At 41.2% G+C, this 19,272-nt stretch overlaps 1 protein-coding gene across 2 annotated transcripts in view; it reads left to right on the forward strand.

Moving 5' to 3' along the window:
• Nucleotides 1-963: 963 nt before the first annotated feature.
• Nucleotides 964-19,272, forward strand: part of NOL10 (nucleolar protein 10) — an 84,582-nt gene continuing 66,273 nt past the window's right edge. Inside the window, exons 1-10 of one of the 2 annotated variants that reach the window (XM_038396545.2) lie at nucleotides 964-1,205; nucleotides 4,618-4,663; nucleotides 7,290-7,388; nucleotides 8,538-8,615; nucleotides 10,016-10,053; nucleotides 14,204-14,340; nucleotides 15,947-16,012; nucleotides 16,611-16,671; nucleotides 17,246-17,331; nucleotides 17,713-17,791. In XM_038396545.2, the coding sequence (XP_038252473.1) occupies nucleotides 1,140-1,205; nucleotides 4,618-4,663; nucleotides 7,290-7,388; nucleotides 8,538-8,615; nucleotides 10,016-10,053; nucleotides 14,204-14,340; nucleotides 15,947-16,012; nucleotides 16,611-16,671; nucleotides 17,246-17,331; nucleotides 17,713-17,791 (756 nt within the window). In that variant the 5' untranslated portion in view covers nucleotides 964-1,139. The remainder of the gene's footprint in view (nucleotides 1,206-4,617; nucleotides 4,664-7,289; nucleotides 7,389-8,537; nucleotides 8,616-10,015; nucleotides 10,054-14,203; nucleotides 14,341-15,946; nucleotides 16,013-16,610; nucleotides 16,672-17,245; nucleotides 17,332-17,712; nucleotides 17,792-19,272) is intronic. The other variant, XM_043510245.1, reaches the window with a different exon arrangement.

Below are 19,272 nucleotides of genomic sequence, written 5' to 3' on the forward strand. Positions count from 1 at the left end.
CCTACTTATACAACCCAAAATGCCATTGGCCTTCTTGGCAACAAGGGCACACTGCTGACTCATATCCAGCTTCTCGTCCACTGTCACCCCTAGGTCCTTTTCCGCAGAACTGCTGCCGAGCCATTCGGTCCCTAGTCTGTAGCGGTGCATTGGATTCTTCCATCCTAAGTGCAGGACCCTGCATTTATCCTTATTGAACCTCATTAGATTTCTTTTGGCCCAATCCTCCAATTTGTCTAGGTCCTTCTGTATCCTATCCCTCCCCTCCAGCGTATCTACCACTCCTCCCAGTTTAGTATCATCCGCAAATTTGCTGAGAGTGCAATCCACACCATCCTCCAGATCATTTATGAAGATATTGAACAAAACGGGCCCCAGGACCCACCCCTGGGGCACTCCACTTGACACCGGCTGCCAACTAGACATGGGTCCATGCTCTTGGTCTGTGTGTATTTGTACAGCGCCGGGCACACGGGGGTGCTGACCCGTGACTGGAGCTCGTTGGCCCTGCAGCCATGCAAATAAGGAGACAGACGCGCTCTTCATCCTGCTGCCGTTTCCTGACTCGCCCCTTGGGGCTGCAGGCGCCTCCGCTCTGATCCCAGTGACTTATCCGCCGCTTCGCTCCAGCTGTCGCGCTCTCCGTTACCGCCCGCGGCCCCCCCCCCCCATTAGCCGACTTCCCTCGCTGCGGCTCGGACTCATAGAGCGCCCTCGCCGCCCTCCGCTCTCCCCGGCGGCCCAGCCAGCCCCAGCTCGGCGGAGCGGCTCTGGCCCGTGGGAGGCTGGCCCCGGCCCGCGCGGCAGGCGCCAGACAGCCGCTGGCGGGGAGAGGGTCCTGACCCGCGCTCCGAGGCACAAGCCCCCCTAGGCCTCCCCGGGAGAGCGGGGTCGGGGGCGGAGGCGGGGGGGGGGGGGTGGAACGAGGAACTTGGAGGACCACGACCTAACGGCTCCCGTCCGCCCCCTCGGGGGGGGGGTCACTCGTCACTACCGGATCAAAGGGCAACCGGAAGTCCCAGCGCGAGGGATTCGTTCCGGGTCGCTGACCCCATCGCGTGCGCTGCCCTCCGCTTGGCCGGCCACCCGGCAGCAAAGCGAGAGGCGCGGGCCGGGAGTCGTCGTCGTCGTCGGCGGCCATGCAGGTCTCCAGCCTCAACGAGGTGAAGATCTACAGCCTGAGCGCGGGCCGGAGCCTCCCCGAGGTGAGACAAGAGCGGCTGCTGCCCGCAGCGGGATCCTGGCCCTTTCTCCGCCGCTAGGGGGCGGGGGGCGGCGCAGTCTCTGCTCCCGCCTTGGGGGCGGGCAGGCGGGGAGCTGCACGGAGCACCCCCGTGCTCCCTATGCGGGACCTGGACAGGCGTGTCTGCTGCAGGGGAGCCGCTGCCTCTGCTCCGTCTCGTGTCCCCTCCCCAGCCGCCTGGGCGCTCCCCTCCTGGCCAGGCCCAGCTCTGCTGGGGCGGGGGCGCTCGGGTTGCTGAAACCCCTTTAAACTTTGTGCGTGAAACTGACAGAGCGACGGTGTTTCTTGTAGAGCTGCTGTAGTTGCCAGTTTGGGGGGCGAGGGGCGGGGGGCGTGTTCAGGCATGTTTTTCTGTCTCTGGAAAGCCTGTCCCTGGCCGGTTGAAGATCTGCTTGAACAACAGGCGAAACGGTGAAACTTTCTAGACAAAAACTGCTGCCAAATTTCCAACGGGGGTGGGGAGAACTCCCTCCATCGGTGGTTTTCAACCTTTTTTCATTAGCAGATCCCCTAACAAATTTCCAGTGGAGGTGGCGATTGGGGCTATGTACATGCTACAGTTCAAGTCTGTATAAGTTATGCCACTCTGGTGTGAATAAGGGCTTGTCTACACTGGCCATTAAGAGCACTGCAACTTTCTCCCTCGGGGTGTGAAAAAACACCCCCCTGAGCCCAGCAGGTTGCAGCGCTGTAAAGCCACCAGTATAAACAGTGCCCCAGCACTGGGAGTCATGCCCCTTGTTGAGGTGGGGTTTTTTTAGAGCGCTGGGCAAACTCTTTCCTAGCGCTGCGCCATGACCACACAAGGCACGTTAAAGCGCTGCCACTGTAGACTAGCCCTAATAAGCTACCCCCTGAGCGAAGTACATTACACCAACGTAAGCACTAGTGTGGACAGCGCTATGTCCCAACGACATAGCGGTTACTGCTCATGGGGACTAGAGTAATTGAGTTGATGGGAGAGCTCTCTCCCATCAGCTTAGCGCATCTGCACTAGCAGCGGTGTAGCTGCAAGCTCTGTAGTGTAGCCATAATCAGTGGACGTGCAGGGGTGTGCGGACCACAGGTTGAAAGCCAGTGCCCTAGAGCTTTCTTCTCTAGTCTCTCTGGGATCAAGGTTTCAGTAGCATTCAGAAGGAGATTAGACCTGTATGCAGATAATACTAATATCCAGAATTATATTCGTAAAAACTCTAAAGCGTTTATGGAGAAATATAATACCGCAGGCTTCAAAGGTTAAGACAACCTCTAACTATTAGAGACTGGGGAAAGGTGAGCTGGGGTAGATTATCCCCTTTTCTATGCTTTCCTGCAGCATGGTTATTTTGCAGCGCTTCTGAAGCTCCTGGTATTGACTACTGTTGGTGATAGGATACTAGGTTAGATGTAGATGTACTGTGGTCTGATCCACCTCTGCAGTTCCTCTGTTCATACAGATGTTATGAATTGTGGTAATATGTCTTAAACATTGGGTTTTAAGTTGATGGTGTCCCCTTAATATTTTTGTCCATGTCTCACACTGATATCTGAGAAACATAGGAATAGGACAAAGTGAAGAAAACTGAAGAAAAATATTTTGTCTCATGAAACAATTCTAATAATTTTGAGTGAAGTCTGTGCTTGTTTTACCTAAATTAACTGTCCCAATAATGACCTTTTACATATTTGTGGATTATATCAGTCTCTCCCACCCCATTCCTAGTGTCTCCCTTGACTGCTATCCTAATCCTTGGAATTGTAATTTGCAGGGCTTTTAGACTTTGATAAAAGTTGTGTTGCCAGTATGTTAGCTAGCACATGCTAACTAATACATTTGAAAAGTTTAGTGTAGACTATGAAGTTTATATACTTTAACGGGTGCTAAACTGTTAGAGTTACAGCTAGGTAGGAGCCTTGTCTGCACTAGACTGTTAAAACTTGTTAGTTAATTAGTTAACGTGCTAACAGCACACGTTAAAGCCTCGTCTAGACAAGGCTAGAGTTGATGGAAAAGCTGTTTTTGGGAGTGTAAAGGGGCTAAGCCGGGGCTTGACCCTCTCTGGGGCGGCGGGGAGCCACACCGGCTCACTACACACAGTTAACTTCGGGGAATTTGTCCAGCCACCGGAGTCTCCCTCGGTACCTTTCGCGGTAACTGGGCTGAGCACCGTAGGTCTGGGCAGGGCACCAAATAGTCAGTAGCTCAGGCCCTCAGGCAGGGGCTGAGCAAATATCCTAATGTTAGTAGGCCAGGCCCTGGGTCAGGCGGGACACCAAATAGTCAGTAGCTCAGGCCTTCAGGCCGGGGCTGAGCAACACAGCATGTGTGAATTAGCCCAGGCCTCCAAGGACCTGGAAGAGGGGGAGACTGCCACCCACGAGTTGGGTGGCAGGGGGGACGCAGGCCCACCCACTCCACTGCATCTCAGCCCGGGGTCGTAGCAGCGGCAAATGACCCGCTGCTGGGTCAGCGGGGATCCTGACGCAACACACTGACATGGGTTCTGGCAGAGTTACAGCCAGACTAGGGTCGGCTGTCCCCAGGCTACTTCCTAACTCCCGTCCTTCTGGTACCTGGGTCCCAGCAGTGGTCTCCGGGGAGGTCCAGCACCATGGGTTCCTCGGGGCAGTGGACAAGCGGCCGGACTGGTAACTCCCCTGGAAAGCTGGCGCAGGGCAGGTCCGGTAACTCCCCTGGAAAGCTGGCGCAGGGCAGGTCCGGTAACTCCCCTGGAAAGCTGGCGCAGGGCAGGTCCGGTAACTCCCCTGGAAAGCTGGCGCAGGGCAGGTCCGGCCAGTCTTGGTGTGGACCTGAGGCCGTGGGGTTTTCCCAGTCGCGGGCTAGGCTGACTACGTCTGGCCGCCCCAGTGGCTGGTCCTGTAGTGAGCTCTGAGGGCCCACCTTTCTACTTCCGGGTTGTGCCTTTCTACTTTTGGGTCACCACCTGTCCCTCTGACGGGCGGGCTCAGAGCTTCCTGGCTCTGCCCACTCTGGTGGCTGGAGGGGGCACGACCCTCTCTGGAGCGGCGGGGAGCCACACTGCCTTGCTACAGGGAGGCTGTGATTCTTAAGATTTTATGTGGAAAAAAATGTATAACTGCTCTGATTGCAAAGATAAATGTTCTGAATTTAAAAGCTGTAATAATCGGGTGAATGTTGAGAGACTCACAGCACGCTCAGGTTTTCAATTACTTATTTTCTTAAGTGTGAAATTATTAAATATCTTCCTAGAAATGCTTGCTTTGCTATACATAGCACAATAACAGAAAAAGAATTAATTTGACTGTTAGATCCAAGCATTGTTTCACTGGCAAATTTGATAAGTCTAACTCACACTCTCTTTTCCTAGCACTTTAAGTTAATACTGACAGCAATTATTTTCCTTTTCTTACAGTGGCTTTCCGATAGGAAGAAGAGAGCACTACAAAAGAAAAATGTGGGTAAGTTGTCCTTAACACATACTGTTCAGTAAAAATAGGTTGCATTTATATAGCATTCTAGTCCAGAAGTAGATCAAAAAACTTTACAAACTGATTTAAGAGCTACAATTATATCTTGCTTATGTACGTAGATAGTTGGCAGCCACCTTTGGATTGAAGAGGCACAGCTGTAAATTGCTGTAGATTATGGGGTCAAGAACTAAATTTTCTCATGCGCAATATTGTACAGTTGACTGGATGAATTATGGGTTGTTGAATTCCTATGAAGCATCAGGTGTTGGCCACTGTAGGAAGTGGGACAGAATATATGCTAGACCCCTTCTACGTATACATTATGATAAGATTGTATCTACATCAGAAATGTGATAATTATGATCCTCAAGGACAATGCAGTTGGTTATACTCACATTTCCCAGCACCGAGTACTGATATCAGAGCATTCTTTTCTGGCAAGAAGTCCTGTCACCAAGATCTGTTGGTTAATTAAAATGTGGATTTTACATTTTGAGTTGAAGCCTCCTCTTCTTGTCCCAGACTCTATGCTGTTAAAAAAATGCCCAGCAAACAAAAAAACCTGCAAACAAAGATTCCTGCCCATGCGTAGTCATGCTCCTCTGCCTAGAGATCGGGAGAGAAACAAAACACCTTTTTACTCTGGATTTTTATGCTCTTTTTGTTTTTGATGTAAATACCATAGTGATAACTGCCATATGGAAAGCTAAAATAGATATATATTGGATTTTATTGCATGAGTCCATAACGGAAGGCAATGTGATGCACTATATCATGGTTTCTCAGCCCATGGATCGGGATCCAAAATTGATTCGCCAGAATGTTTCAGAGGATCTCGTGGCAACTCCTGTGGCTACACTCCTGTGGAGCTGACTGGGCTGTCTCCCTGCTCCAGGAAACCTCTGGGGTCCTAGTGCCACTCAAGTTCACTTGAACCCTGGAAGTTGCAATGCCTGGTGTGGAGAGCCACGCCCTGCCAGCCCCATAGCACAGGAGCAGCAAGAGCCGCCACTGTGGGGTGAGTGCTGTGCAGAATCTGCCTGAAACTACCCCAGGGCCTCCATCCCCAGATTATTTACTGGGTCATGACAGGCTATAAACATTTACAGATGGGTCCTGAGCCCAAAAAGGTTGGGAACCCCTGCACTATACTTTGTCTCTGCTATGTAAGGTAAAAAGCTATTTAACACTGTGTATACTATAATTATACTAATGTACCATAACTGAAATGACATGACTTGTTCTATATTGATATAGTCTACTTCTGAAAATTCACAGAATTTACTGATCTGTAAATTTACCACTCAAGATATTTTTGGAAGCAGCATTAATTACTTCTAGGGGAATTCTGTGCATCTGTGGACTAGCCGAATTCATTTGTCTCACATAATTTTGTAAAAAGAAAAGGAGTACTTGTGGCACCTTAGAGACTAACAAATTATCCGATGAAGTGAGTTGTAGCTCACGAAAGCCTATGCTCAAATAAATTTGTTAGTCTCTCAGGTGCCACAAGTACTCCTTTTCTTTTTGCGGATACAGACTAACCCGGCTGCTACTCTGAAACCTGACATAATTTTGTATTTTCCCACATAAAAAGCACTTTGCCTAAGAAGTGCTGAAGTTCCGCCTTTTGCCCAGAAGAGGCATGAAGGCAGCTGGCTGTTCTAGCGCCACAGCCGCTTCTGGTGGACAAAAGGCGGAACTGCAGCACTTCTTAGACAAAGTGCTTTTTATGTGGGAAAATACAAAATTCTATGCCCAACGCTGCAGAATTCTCCCAGGAATAGAGTTCATTACAGCACCCGCCCGCAGAGCCAGGTTAGTACAAAGTGGGGCACACTGGGCTGGGGTTCAGAATGGCTCATGGGGGTGGCGGGGGGACAGACTGGAGCATGGGCTTAGGAGCTAGTGGGGTGATAACATTGAGCCTGGGGGAGGAGGGGCCGGGGTCAGGGGCAGACATGCCTGACTGAATGAGAGAGGCTTGGGGTCAGCCAGGGTCTGCATGGGGGAGCCTTCCCAACACCCTAACAATCTTCTCTCCCACCCGTGCAAAGAAAAACCTCCCACCAACACCCTCCAGGTTCACTCTTAGGCTCCTTCCCTCTCCCTCAACTCCCTGACTCCCCCAAGCCTTTGCACTGCTTCTGAAAGGTGCAGGAAATACAGTTCTGTATTGTAACTTAAATGACTTACACAAAGTTCTGTATTAATATGCCTCGTAAGGAATCTATTTGTCAAAAAAATTACCAGAATCTTTTTTTTTTTTTTTTTTTGGTCTGTGTTGTTACAGGCATACTTTGACAGATATTTTGAAACAAATTACCAAAATAATTGTAACTGGCTTAATTATATTGTGTTATTTTGACAAATAAAATATGCAGAATTTTGCATAATATTCAAATATTCTGTTCCAAATTTTTAATTTTTTCGTGCCGAATTTTTAATTTTTTTGGCGCAGAATTCCCCCAGGAGTATTATATTAAATGTTAATCATGCTTAAAATGAGTATTTTTGTCCTTTGTTTCGTTACTAATGATACTGCCTTAGAAAACTTTGCCTGTCAAACAAAAGATGTTACCAGTTTTCTTTAATAGGAATGTTTTCTCTTCAGATGTTCGCAGAAGAATTGAACTTATTCAAGACTTTGACATGCCCACAGTTAGCACAAAGATTAATGTATCAAGGGATGGACAGTATATTATGGCAGCTGGTGAGTTAATTAAATGTTTATGTATGCCAAAGGCTAAAATATTAGAAAATCTTGACCTGGAGCTACCTTACTGAAGGAGAGAAGACTTTCTAGATAATTTTTAAGTGTCAGTGTATAGGTGCTTTTTCAGCTTACTGTTACCAGGTAGTGATCCTGGTAGCTCACATGTCATGATACTCCGTGAAGCACTTCTTTGTAGCACATGGGTATTTGTAGAATTTAATTAAGTTATTTTTTGCAAATGGAGGCTGCCCTTGACACTTCTATTACATGTCTATGAATCTGGCTTTCAAAATAAGTTTTTAAAGTTTAATTGATTGAAAATCCCAGTGACTACCAAACTATTTAATGATCCAAATTTGCATAAATAATGAAACCTGGTTTTGATTGTTTTTTTAAATCAAAAGTAAAAATCAGTGGAAACTCTGTAAATATTTCATGGATTGGCCCAGGTAAACTATATATTATTTGAGATTAAATGTACTATTTTAAGACATGATAGCTGCATGTCTGACTTGGTGAATGAACAGTAAATGTTGTCTTTAGTTATGAATCTCACTTTAATGGTAAAGTGTAAAGAAAATGTTATCTTCCTATTCCTTTCTATGGGTACTTCAGCCATTTTGGTTAAAATGCTCCTGTTATGAATATTATTCTTGTACAATAATTGTATCCTCTTTTAAATTAATCTGGTATTCTTTAAAAGGATGGAGGTATAGTACTACAACTAAACTTCACAGAGAGAACAACTGAGAATTAGTTATTTAAGCAGACCTGGGCAATCTAATACAGTACACAGGCTTAGCCTTTCAGATACTATTCTATTAGAAGGTACTATTGTTAAATCCAGTCACAGAGACCTTTATCTTCAGCTTAGATGTGTTTGTGTGTGGTTTTCAGAATAAATCTGCAACACCAAGGTCAAGGTTTTCAAAAACGGGTCCCTAAAGTTATGTCCCTATGTGGTTTGATTTTTAAAAGTTGCAAGCACTCAGCAGCTACCATTGATTTCTAGGGCTGAAGGTCGCAACAGTTGAAATAATGGCGAAAGTAAACACTGTGCATACTTAAGGCCTGACTCTATTTAACTGATTGTCTTGAAAACATATTCTCTGGTTTGCTTATGTCAGTGATAAAACTGTTTTGCAGGAACATATAAGCCAAGGATCCGGTGTTTTGATACCTATCAATTATCCCTGAAATTTGAAAGATGCTTGGATTCTGAAGGTCAGTAAATGATATGGCTTTAAACTGTATATGGGAAATAGTGTAGACCTGTGAGTAGAGCACTGAAGTGGAATAGAGACATATATGTTCTGTCTTTAACTTGCTGTGATTTTATGCAAGTCACTTTTTTGTACCTCCATTTTCCCATTTGTAAAAGGGGGATAGTGTTACTTAACGTATTTTGTAAATCATTTTGAAATCTGTGGGAACTTAAATTACATATCTAAAGCAAAGCACAGGCTATCTGATTTACCTTGTAACTTAAGTTTCTAAGATCATAAGGTTTTACATTGCACTTTTCTTGGTAATTGTTAGATCCAAATGTTCATGTTTATCTTTGGTCAACCCAAATGAGATTTCTGTAATCAATAAGATTGCTAGAAAGTGAGCCATTAATCCTAGATAAACATGCTTTTATGGCTGGCTGTCCTTAATTACAAAAAAAATCTAATCAAATAACCTTTATCTAATCAGCTATCAAGAAAAGCAATAAGTACAGAGTAAAACTTACTAATTTGCCTACTCCTGCCTTGAACAGTAGAACCTGTCACACTAGTATTGCAGTTTCTTCTTTCCAAGTGAATCAATCTAGTTAGTGTTCTAGAAAACTCTAAAAAGCTTTAATTTGTTTTTTATTCGGTATCAAATTTAAATCTGTAAGCTAGTTAAGGTTATTAATTATATGTTAATTGCTTACATTCTGAATGGAATTTGAAGCTTATTTCCCTTCTTTCCTATCAGAAAAGAACTTTACATGTTCTGAGTGCTACTAGAAATGAATAAATAATTTCATCTAAAAAACTAAATTAAGATATTGTTAAAGTTGTGTGGTTAAGTGCTCAAGATATGACAAAGGCAAGGTTGTACTTGCAATTTTGTGCATATTCGTTATAATAACCTTTAATTTCATGGTTTACATCTCAATTTGTTTTAAACTTTAAACATGTGTATAGTCTTATAGTATTCCAGAAAAACAATCTGTGAAAGTCATTAATTTACAAAGAACTCCTTCAGAGTAAGTACAACAGTTTAATAGTGGACACCTGCTGACACATAAAAGCTGCCTAAATTCACCAAAAAAAATTTCCTTTCTCTGACTTAACTAGCATCTAACTAGACTGAGTCAAAAAAAGATATACTTGAGTATTATTTTAAGGAAAATACATTGTTTACAAGAATGATAAAACATTACGAGATGCTACATGTGTAACTCTAAGGCTTTAGAAAAGTATATGAAGATTGTATTTGATCATGTAATTAAAGATTGCATACATAACGCATTGACGTCAGTGTGAACTACTTACATGATGAAAGTTAAGCATCAAAGATCTAGGTCACTGTTTGTAAATCATGTTTACATAATTGATTCTTAAACTTCCTTTGTTCCTCCTCTTCCCCAGTGGTTACATTTGATATTTTATCAGATGATTACTCAAAGGTATGTTTAATATTTTATTTTTAATGTCTGTTGAGAACTGAATTATTTTAGACTTCTGTGTATTGAAGGGATACTGCCAATACAAACTTTTGAAGTTGATGAGTTTAAAAAAATGAAAGTCCAGTTTCTTTAAATAGCATGTCCTGACTCTTTAAAATGATATTTAAAATGTTTTATTTTTCTCTGCCTCTGTTGTTTGTGTCTTCTCCTGAATAGTCAGGATACAGGACAAAGAACAAAACTGGAATCTAATGCAAAGTTTGGTCAAAAATACAAAAAAATGAAATGTGAAAAAGAAGGAAATGTCTTTACTAATTTCTTTCAATTATAGACATTTTAGGCCTCATCTATATTTGTAACAGTGTATCGGGTGTGTGTACCTATATGCCTTAGTGACTAGCAGGCTGCATCCATGCTGCAGTTTACAGCTACACATGGCAGTGGACCATCTTCTCCTCACTGCTTCTCCCCTTTCCCTGCTGCTAGAGCCTTCAACTTAGGCAGGGAAAGGCTCCCGCAGCAGGAAAGGGGCAAGGCAGTACACTGCTAAAAATAGCAGGGTAGATGTGGGAGGCATTTCTCAGGTGTGTAAAGAGCTGTGTAGGATAGATACTCCCGTGGTTCTGGTGTGTTTTTACTCATCTAAGGAGTTCCTCACCATCTACAGTACTGTTTATACCCATGCTAGGGGGCTGTTCTCTACACGCCACTGTAAATATAGACATAGCCTTAGTCACAGTCATTCACAACTACAAGGTAGGTACAAATTTTTCAGACAGAAATGTGATTTTTTTCAAATTGACTGTTCCTTTAAAAGTGAATGTATTTAAGGTGCTGATTGATCAAGTTATTAACATGTCTAATGTTAAGCATGTGAGTAATTTTGTTGACTTAAATATGACTACTCGGGTATTTAAATTTAGACATATGCTTAAGTACCTTGCTGAATCAGGACCTCCGTTTCCCTGGACAGACATTAGCATTTTATTGGATACGTAATCTTGTTGCTTGTCTAGATACAGAATGTCTAAAATTCTGCCACCTGCTAGAAAACTAAGAATAACTATGTCTGCATTGAAGGGGAAAAGGAGGGAACTGATTCTGTGAGTTACAGCAGCCTTCCACCTGCTTTCTGTCTAAAGGTACATCTACACTATGGAGACTATACTGGCATAGTCCAGTAGCGTAGACACAGCGTACGTTGACAGAAATGTTGACGTTTTCTGTTGGTGTAGGAACACCATTTCCCAAGCGATATTAGCTACATTGATGGAAGCACTCTTCCATTGACGTAGCTGCTTCTACACTGGGGTTTATGATGGCATAGCTGTGTTGATCAGAGGTGTGATTTTTTTTCATACCTGTAACCAATGTAGCTTTCTAGACAAAGCCTAAGAGAAAATGCTGGCCATCTTAAGGACTGAAAAAAAAAAACTTGTGAGGTTAGCAGAAGACATTTTTGTTTACAAATTAGTTTCCTGTCTGGTTACTAAATATAGTCTTGCTTTTTTGTGTTTAACTGAAATTGCCAATATATTCAGATGTAGAAAAACTATCTAGAGAACTTGTCTAATTCCATATTTTCCTTTTTGTATGTCTTTTTTTAACTTTATTATCCAAAAACATACTATATTATCAATAAGGAGAGAAACTGAAAACCAGTCCAAATAATCCTACCTACTTTAAATTAGCAAAAAAACTAGGAATACTTGTGGCACTTTAGAGACTAACAAATTTATTTGGGCATAAGCTTTCGTGGGCTAAACCCCACTTCATTAGCCCACGAAAGCTTATGCCCAAATAAATTTGTTAGTCTCTAAAGTGCCACAAGTAGTCCTTGGCTTTTTTTTGCTGATACAGACTAATATGGCTACCACTCTGAAACCTGTTACCATTTAAATTAGCAGTGCATTCAAGATATTTTTAATCAAAGAGGCATTACTCTGGAAGTATTTACTAGTTGATGTTTTTATGACTCGATGTATAGGTTTAGTAAGGAATGGTGTTTTTGTTCCCTGACCTTTTCAAAGAAGGTTGTCTTTCCATTTGTCATCCAATGGTTTTATTTTCTAGGAATAACTCAGTGGTGGCAGAAACTGACATGCTGTTAAGGGAAAACTAATATAAAAAAGTTCCACTGACTTGGATCTATTTATTAATAAAGGAAAACCTGAGTGTTTTTCGTTCCAATATTGTAGAGACTTTCCAAAAATATCAAAAACAACAATTATTAGAGATTGAGGGAAACGTCAACATTTGTATGTCCTTTAATTACTCTGAGCTTACTTTATGGAGGAATGAAATTTGATTGTGTTTTATTTTTTAGGTACATTTTGAAAAGTCTTTAAAAATGCTTTTTATGGGGGAAGTAAAGGAGGATGAATATTCAGATTTGTCATTGAAAATAAACTGCATCTCTGCTCCCCTTGAGAGTGATCCTTTGATGTCTTTCCCCCTTTCCTTCTGTTGGTGAACTTAGAACATGTTATTGAAACTTAAATTGAATATGATCTCATTTTGCGTTAATCTTTTTAATTTATTTTCTGTACTGCTCCATGCTTCAGAAACTTCCTTTAGTTTTACTAGACTGTCGAGTTAGAACAGAAGAGCTTCTAGTTAGACTAGAGAAGAGAATTGACCTGGGCATCATTGTAAAAAGCTGAATGAAGAGCTCTGCTTAATGTGCAGCTGCGGTCAAAAGCCAAGCAAGACGTTAGGCTGCATGAGGAATTGGATGGAGAATAAGTTGGAAAATGTTGTTATGCCATTATAATAAATGAATGAGGTGACCTCATTTGCAATATTAATTACCCACATTGTAAAAAAAAAATAAATAAATTGCAGAATGATCAAGGATGTGGGAAAACTATGTTGAAGAGAGATTGAAAATATCTGGATTGTTTATATTAGAAAGGAGATGAATAAGAGGGGACATGATAAAAGTATATAAAATAATTAATGGTCTTGAGAATGTAGATCAGGAATTTCTGTTCTCCCTGTCTCATAACTCAAGAACAACAGATATTCAATGAAATTAAAAGGTGGCAAATTCAAGTAATTTTTCGCACAACCTGTAATTGAATTCTGGAACACATTGCCACAGGAAATCGTTGAGGCCAAGAATTTAGCAAAATTCAAAATAGGTTTGGACTTCTATGTGAATAACATGAATATCCAGAGTTGCTATAATTAATGGTAACAAATTTTGTGGCATGGATATTCAACCTCTAGCTTCAGGGTTTAAGTCAGTCTCTAGTTCTTGGATCATGAGACCTAATGTATGGAGCTGATTATCTTGCATCTGTCTGCTGCAGCATTCTTACACCTTCCTCTCAAGCATTTGCTGCTGGCCACTCTCTGAGACATGATACTGGACTAGATAGACCTCAAGTGTGATTCTAGTTTGGTAATTCCTATATTCCTGTTAGCTGGCAGGGAACTCTTCCCTCTATTCTCCAGAATACCACAATTTATTCTATTTAGTATCTCAGTCTTCACTTGAAAACATCTCCCTTTGCCAGAAGTTTAAAATAAGAAGTTAAAAGGCTTATAAGTCTTGTGTGCACTCAGGATTATTTTAGCACTGGTGCAGCTCCTTGTTGGATAGAATGGTGGAAACACTAGCACAGACTGGGTACAGGTACTTTTACCTCGGTCATGTGTCAGGACTTCCATCGTTGCTAGCAGTGCTGCTAGACCAAGTCCTCCAAGATTATCAAAAGTGCTCATCTGTTAGACATCGGTCCTTTCCTTCCCTTCAGTGAGTGGTGATGGTAGGGGAGTTGTTTATATATGCATACAAATGAACAGAAAACGCCACCACCATTATGCAACTTTTTAAACGCATGTTTAAATTTCACTAAAAACATTGATCAAAGGCTACAGAAATCATTTGGAAAGATCAAACTCTCTCCCCGTACCCAATGAAAATAGTGAGGCATGATCAATGTTAGTAAATTTTACCATTGTTAGTTGAATACAATGTTAATTAAAAATAATAGCCAAGTCAGTTGGTTTTGATAAAAACCTGTGAGTTTGAAAAATCACTGGAGTTTTCTTTAAAGAAAAGAGTAATGAGGGTGGGGAAGGGGGAGGAAACCATCGAAAAAAAACAACCAACCCCCAAATCCTTTCTGCTTTATATTTTCAGATCGTCTTCTTGCAGTGTGACAGATACGTTGAGTTTCATTCACAACATGGCCGTTATTACAGGACAAGAATACCAAAGTTTGGTAGAGATTTCTCCTACCACTACCCATCATGTGACCTGTATTTTGTAGGAGCAAGGTATTGATCCAGATGGGCTGGTCTTTGTTTTCATTTTTCTTAGGACTGTTTTTTTCCAAGTTTAAAATGAAGCTAAAAATATACTGTAAAAATTGACAATTCCATCTACATGCATAGTGGAAAATACTATTCTTTGGTGAAGAGTAGAAAGTGTTTGTGATAGAAAATCTAAGTTGGTTCATTAAACAGAAAACTTTACAAAATTAATTGCAATAACACTCAGAAAGGAAAAATCATACACAAATACTAATTTGGGAATAACTCTGTAGACAATAATACTGCAGAAAAAGATTGGAGGGGATATTGGATCACAAATTGAATATGGGCCAACAATGCGATGCAGTTGCAAAAATGGCTGATATCATTCTGCAGTGTATTCACAGGATTATCATATGTAATATATTGGAGGTAATAGGCTCTCCTTACCACTGATGAGACCTGAGCTGGAGTACTGTGTCCAGTTCTGGGCACCGTATTTTAAAAAGATGTGGACAAATTGGAGAGAGTCCAGAAGAGAGCAACAAAAACAATAAAAGGTTTAGAAAAACCTGACCTATGAGGAAAGGTTAAAAAAACTGGATACATTTAGTCTTGAGAAAAGAAGATTGATATGTCTTCAAATATGCTAAGAGCTGTTATAAAGAGGATATTGATTGATTGATCTCCATGTCCACCGAAGGTAGGACAAGAAATAATTAGCTTCATTTTCAGCAAGGGAGATTTAGGTTAGATATTAGGAAGCACTTCCTATAAGAGTAGTTAAGTTCTTGAATAGGTTTCCAAGTGACTCTGTGCAATCCCCATCACTGGAGGTTTTTAAAAACAGGTTGGACAAACACCTGGCAGAGATGGTGTAGACATACTTGGTCCTGTCTCAGCACAAAGGGCTGGACTAAATGTCCCCTCACGGTCCCTTCCAGCCCTGCATTTCTGTGACTCTCTAAGTCCCTTCATTTCCTTAGTGTGTTACCATTGGATAGTTCTCTGCCCAGTTACGTTATGTTCTTGAAAATAGCTGTCAAAAATTACAACACAATATACTGTCATGTTGAATCATGTGTATTATGTAATGTAAAAATCAGAAAAATCCAAAAGTCAATTTATATTTTTCCATGTTTGTCCTTGTTGATGATTTTGTTACAATTTAACTCAATTTAGTAAAGTTATGTAAAAGCATGAATTATAGAGTCCCTAGGAAGGCAGGGGAGTGAAAGCCATATGTAGACCTTCAAAGTTTCAAACCAAGATGAATAGTAGGTTGGGTTTTTTTTAAGGAAATAATTTATATTTTATCTATAAAATAAAATAAATAACAAACAACAGAAAATGCTGAGAGTTGCTAAGACAACATGTTAGAAAATTAACACATTCCTTATCTGGGATGGTGTAGTTTTTAGTATAGTACCAACATTTTTTGTTGGTGAACATTTGGAGATGGGAAGAAAGGTTAGTCGGGCATAGGAGTTTCCCTGCTCTGTTCAAATTAAGTTCTGAAAATTTATATTTGCTGTAAAAATGAGATCTAAACAAGAATTGTCTTATGATTTTCACTCATTTAAAATATGCAGCATTTAGAGAGAAATAATTAACTTTAACTTCTTTGTAGTTCTGAAATATACAGATTAAATCTGGAACAAGGAAGGTACCTGAATTCTCTACAAACAGATGCTTCGTAAGTAACTACAGTTTATCATGTTCATTACAATTTTTCCAGCAGGGGGAGCCAAATATTTAGCTTGCTCATTATCAATAGCACGTTCCATGCGCAATCCAAATGCACTTTAATATAAATAAAGGTATAGTTTGGAAGAAGCATGGTCAATTCTGAGCTTCGTACTTTAAAAAAAATCTTCACTCTGACAATTAGATGTGTTCAATTTATTTCTATGGATATTTTTTAATTGTCTAATCTGCTCTTTAAAATAGATTTTATGAAACTTCCTTTTGATTAATGTGCCCTCATATAACCATCCCCAGTGCTCTTCAGTCTAGCGATTATATGTTGGCTGATTTCTTGCAGTCTTCATGGTGGAAGTGGGTCTTGAGAAGGGACTTTGAGGCGATAGACTTGTAAATCATTTTAGGGAAGATTTCAAGTACAAGAGGGGATGAGAAACAATAAGATTTATGGAAGGAATGAATAAGCAGGCAGTTGAGGGTGGGATTGTTGGTAGGATTGTGGTTTTGGGATAAACATGATAATTAAAATTGTTGTAGTTCTTCTAAGTCATTTTGTGGGTCATTAAACTTTGCCCCTCTTTCTATTCTAGGGAGAATAATGTCTGTGACATAAATCCCATACACTGCTTATTTGCTACTGGGACAGCTGAGGTAAATGTTTAAATTAACCTTTCTCAGAACTGCGGTAGTATTTCTTTCTCATTTCTTGCTATACAGATCATAGAAGTAAATCATAATATATAGCTGAAGAATTAATTTGATCTAATATATTACGTTAAATGTGAATTGATTAAGATGTTGGACCACATGGCTGTTTTCAGAGCATAATGCAAACACAATTTCTTGCACTATATTGGATGTGGAGACGTTTGATTCCACAAGAAAACAAAGAAAATAATCCTCACATTTAATTTTAAAATATAGACATATGTATAACTTAATTAGCCTACACATATCCTGTTACTATTTTAGGATTTAACATTTTAAAGATATTCAGATCTGACCGTATTTTTTAGAAAAAGAAGAAAACTAAAATGTGGCAATTAGCATGTTGTCACTTAAATCCAATCCTTCCATGAGCTGTTCACCTTTACAATTAAAATGGCTTGTAAATAGATCCAGCATCCTCTATAATTTGATATCTGGTTTCTGACAGGGCTAAATAATTGCACTGTAATCTTGAATTATATATTTTTTTTTCATTAATTGTTTATACTCTGTTTAGGGGAAAGTGGAATGCTGGGACCCTAGAACAAGAAATCGAGTTGGTGTGTTGGACTGTGCTTTAAGCAGTGTAACAGCAGATACAGAGTAAGTAATGATTGGCTGTTAGTGCATAATGTTAGGTCCTGATCCTACATTCCAGTCCTCCTACACATCAGTAATCTCATCAACGTTATTGTGTAAATGCTGTAGAATTGGTCCTTTATCTGGAAAGTTAGGTCTCTTATTTCATTGGTCTGACAGCCAAAGGCTAACTTTTAAAAATGCACATCAGCACAATGCTTGTGAAGATGAACAATAATATTTCTGAAAAATGCATGTCATTGGTGTCCCCATTAGTTTTTGTATCTAATTTCTGAGTATATAAAAAAACATTCAGTATTTTTAGCCATTAACTATAGGCATTTTAACAAATATTCACAGTCTTTACTAAAAGGAAAATATAATTATAAACAGTGTTCTTTTCAGGATAGATGGCCTACCATCTATTTCAGCACTGAAGTTTAATGGAGCTTTGAATATGGCTGTTGGCACATCCACTGGGCAGGTAGGCATGCTGTTGAATTAACTTTGTTTGCTGTAGATCTTGAGAGATACAGTTCTTGTACCAAAGACCTGGATCTTTTCAGACATTCAGTATAATTTTTTTGAAACCCGTTTGTACTAGCGGAGGAGTAAAATATACACAAACAAACATTTTTGTTTGCATACAAGATAGTAATACTCAACGTTAAGGCACAGAGTAACTTCATCAAGAGGAATTAAAGAGCTACAAAATAACAATGTAGTGATATCCTGATGGGATGGTGGAAAATCCGCCCCCACATGCACAACATCTCAGTGTAACTTTCGGCTGACTCAATAGTGTGATGAAGTTACTGTTTTTTGTGGTTCTGCTGCTTTTCAATTCAATGTGTCGTATCCACTCTCCTCCTGGCTATTGTAGTGAAAGGGGTTATTTTTCATCTTTCTTCCAACTGCTCCCAGGTGAAGTTAGGGATTGGCCAACTCCAGTTCATTGATTCAGTATTACTTTGGCTGTCCATGTGTAGTGCAGTGTTGCAATTTCTTCTGTCTTCAGTATTCTGTTTGACTGTAGAGTCCCAGGTTGAGTATTGTTTGTGTACATCTGCTTTCTGAGTACGTGTTCCGTATGTTTTGAGAGAGCCATTCACCTGAATGCTTGGGGTGCAAAGTCTAATGTTGCTGAACCAGAAGAATATTTAGTACTAGCATAGCTCTGCTCATGTGTAGAACTGGGTGCTTTACAAAGGTAAGTTAGCATTAGTCTCCCCACTTTACGTTTAGAAAATTGAAACACTGTCTAAGGCCCAATGACAGATCAGTGGGAGAGCCAGGACCAGAATTTAAGTCGCCTGAATCCCAGGCCAGGGTTCTTTCCTACTGGACCACATTACTTCCCATAAAGGGAATGTGAACACTAATGTTCTCAATGAAAGAGTGAAAATGACATTCCGAGGTAGTAAGTTGATTAAAAAATTCTAAATCCTAAGGAGCTTCTAAGAACCTGAGTTACATATTTTACTTGACGTTACCTTGCCTTATCACCATCTTGTGCCATAAAGGAAAAATAGCACTGGAATACACTAGGCAGATGACAGCACAGATAACACTTCATTTTTGGTATTTACTAGGAAGTGTGGTAAATGCTTACGTTCATATATAATTATCATGGTACTGAAGCATCTCTGTGGTATTGGTATAAGACAGAGGTGGGCAAACTATGGCCCCTGGGCCACATCCAGCCCGCGGAGCCATCCTGCCCAGCTTCTGGCCAGGGAGGCTAGCCCCAGGCCCCTCCTCTGCTGGCCACGCCGCAACGTGGGCAGCTCTCCAGGCGGCGGGGCTGTGCGCTCCTGCAGTGCAGAGCGGCAGTGTGTCTAGCTCTGGCCGGGCAGCGCGGCTGCCAGACATGCTGCTCTGAGCAGTATGGTAAGGGGGTGGGGGGTTAGGTAAGGGGCAGGGGGTCCTGTGGGGCAGTCAGGGGACAGGGAGCAGTTGGATGGG

The sequence above is a fragment of the Dermochelys coriacea genome, chromosome 3 (assembly GCF_009764565.3).
Source record: "Dermochelys coriacea isolate rDerCor1 chromosome 3, rDerCor1.pri.v4, whole genome shotgun sequence".
Taxonomy (NCBI): Eukaryota; Metazoa; Chordata; order Testudines; family Dermochelyidae; genus Dermochelys; species Dermochelys coriacea.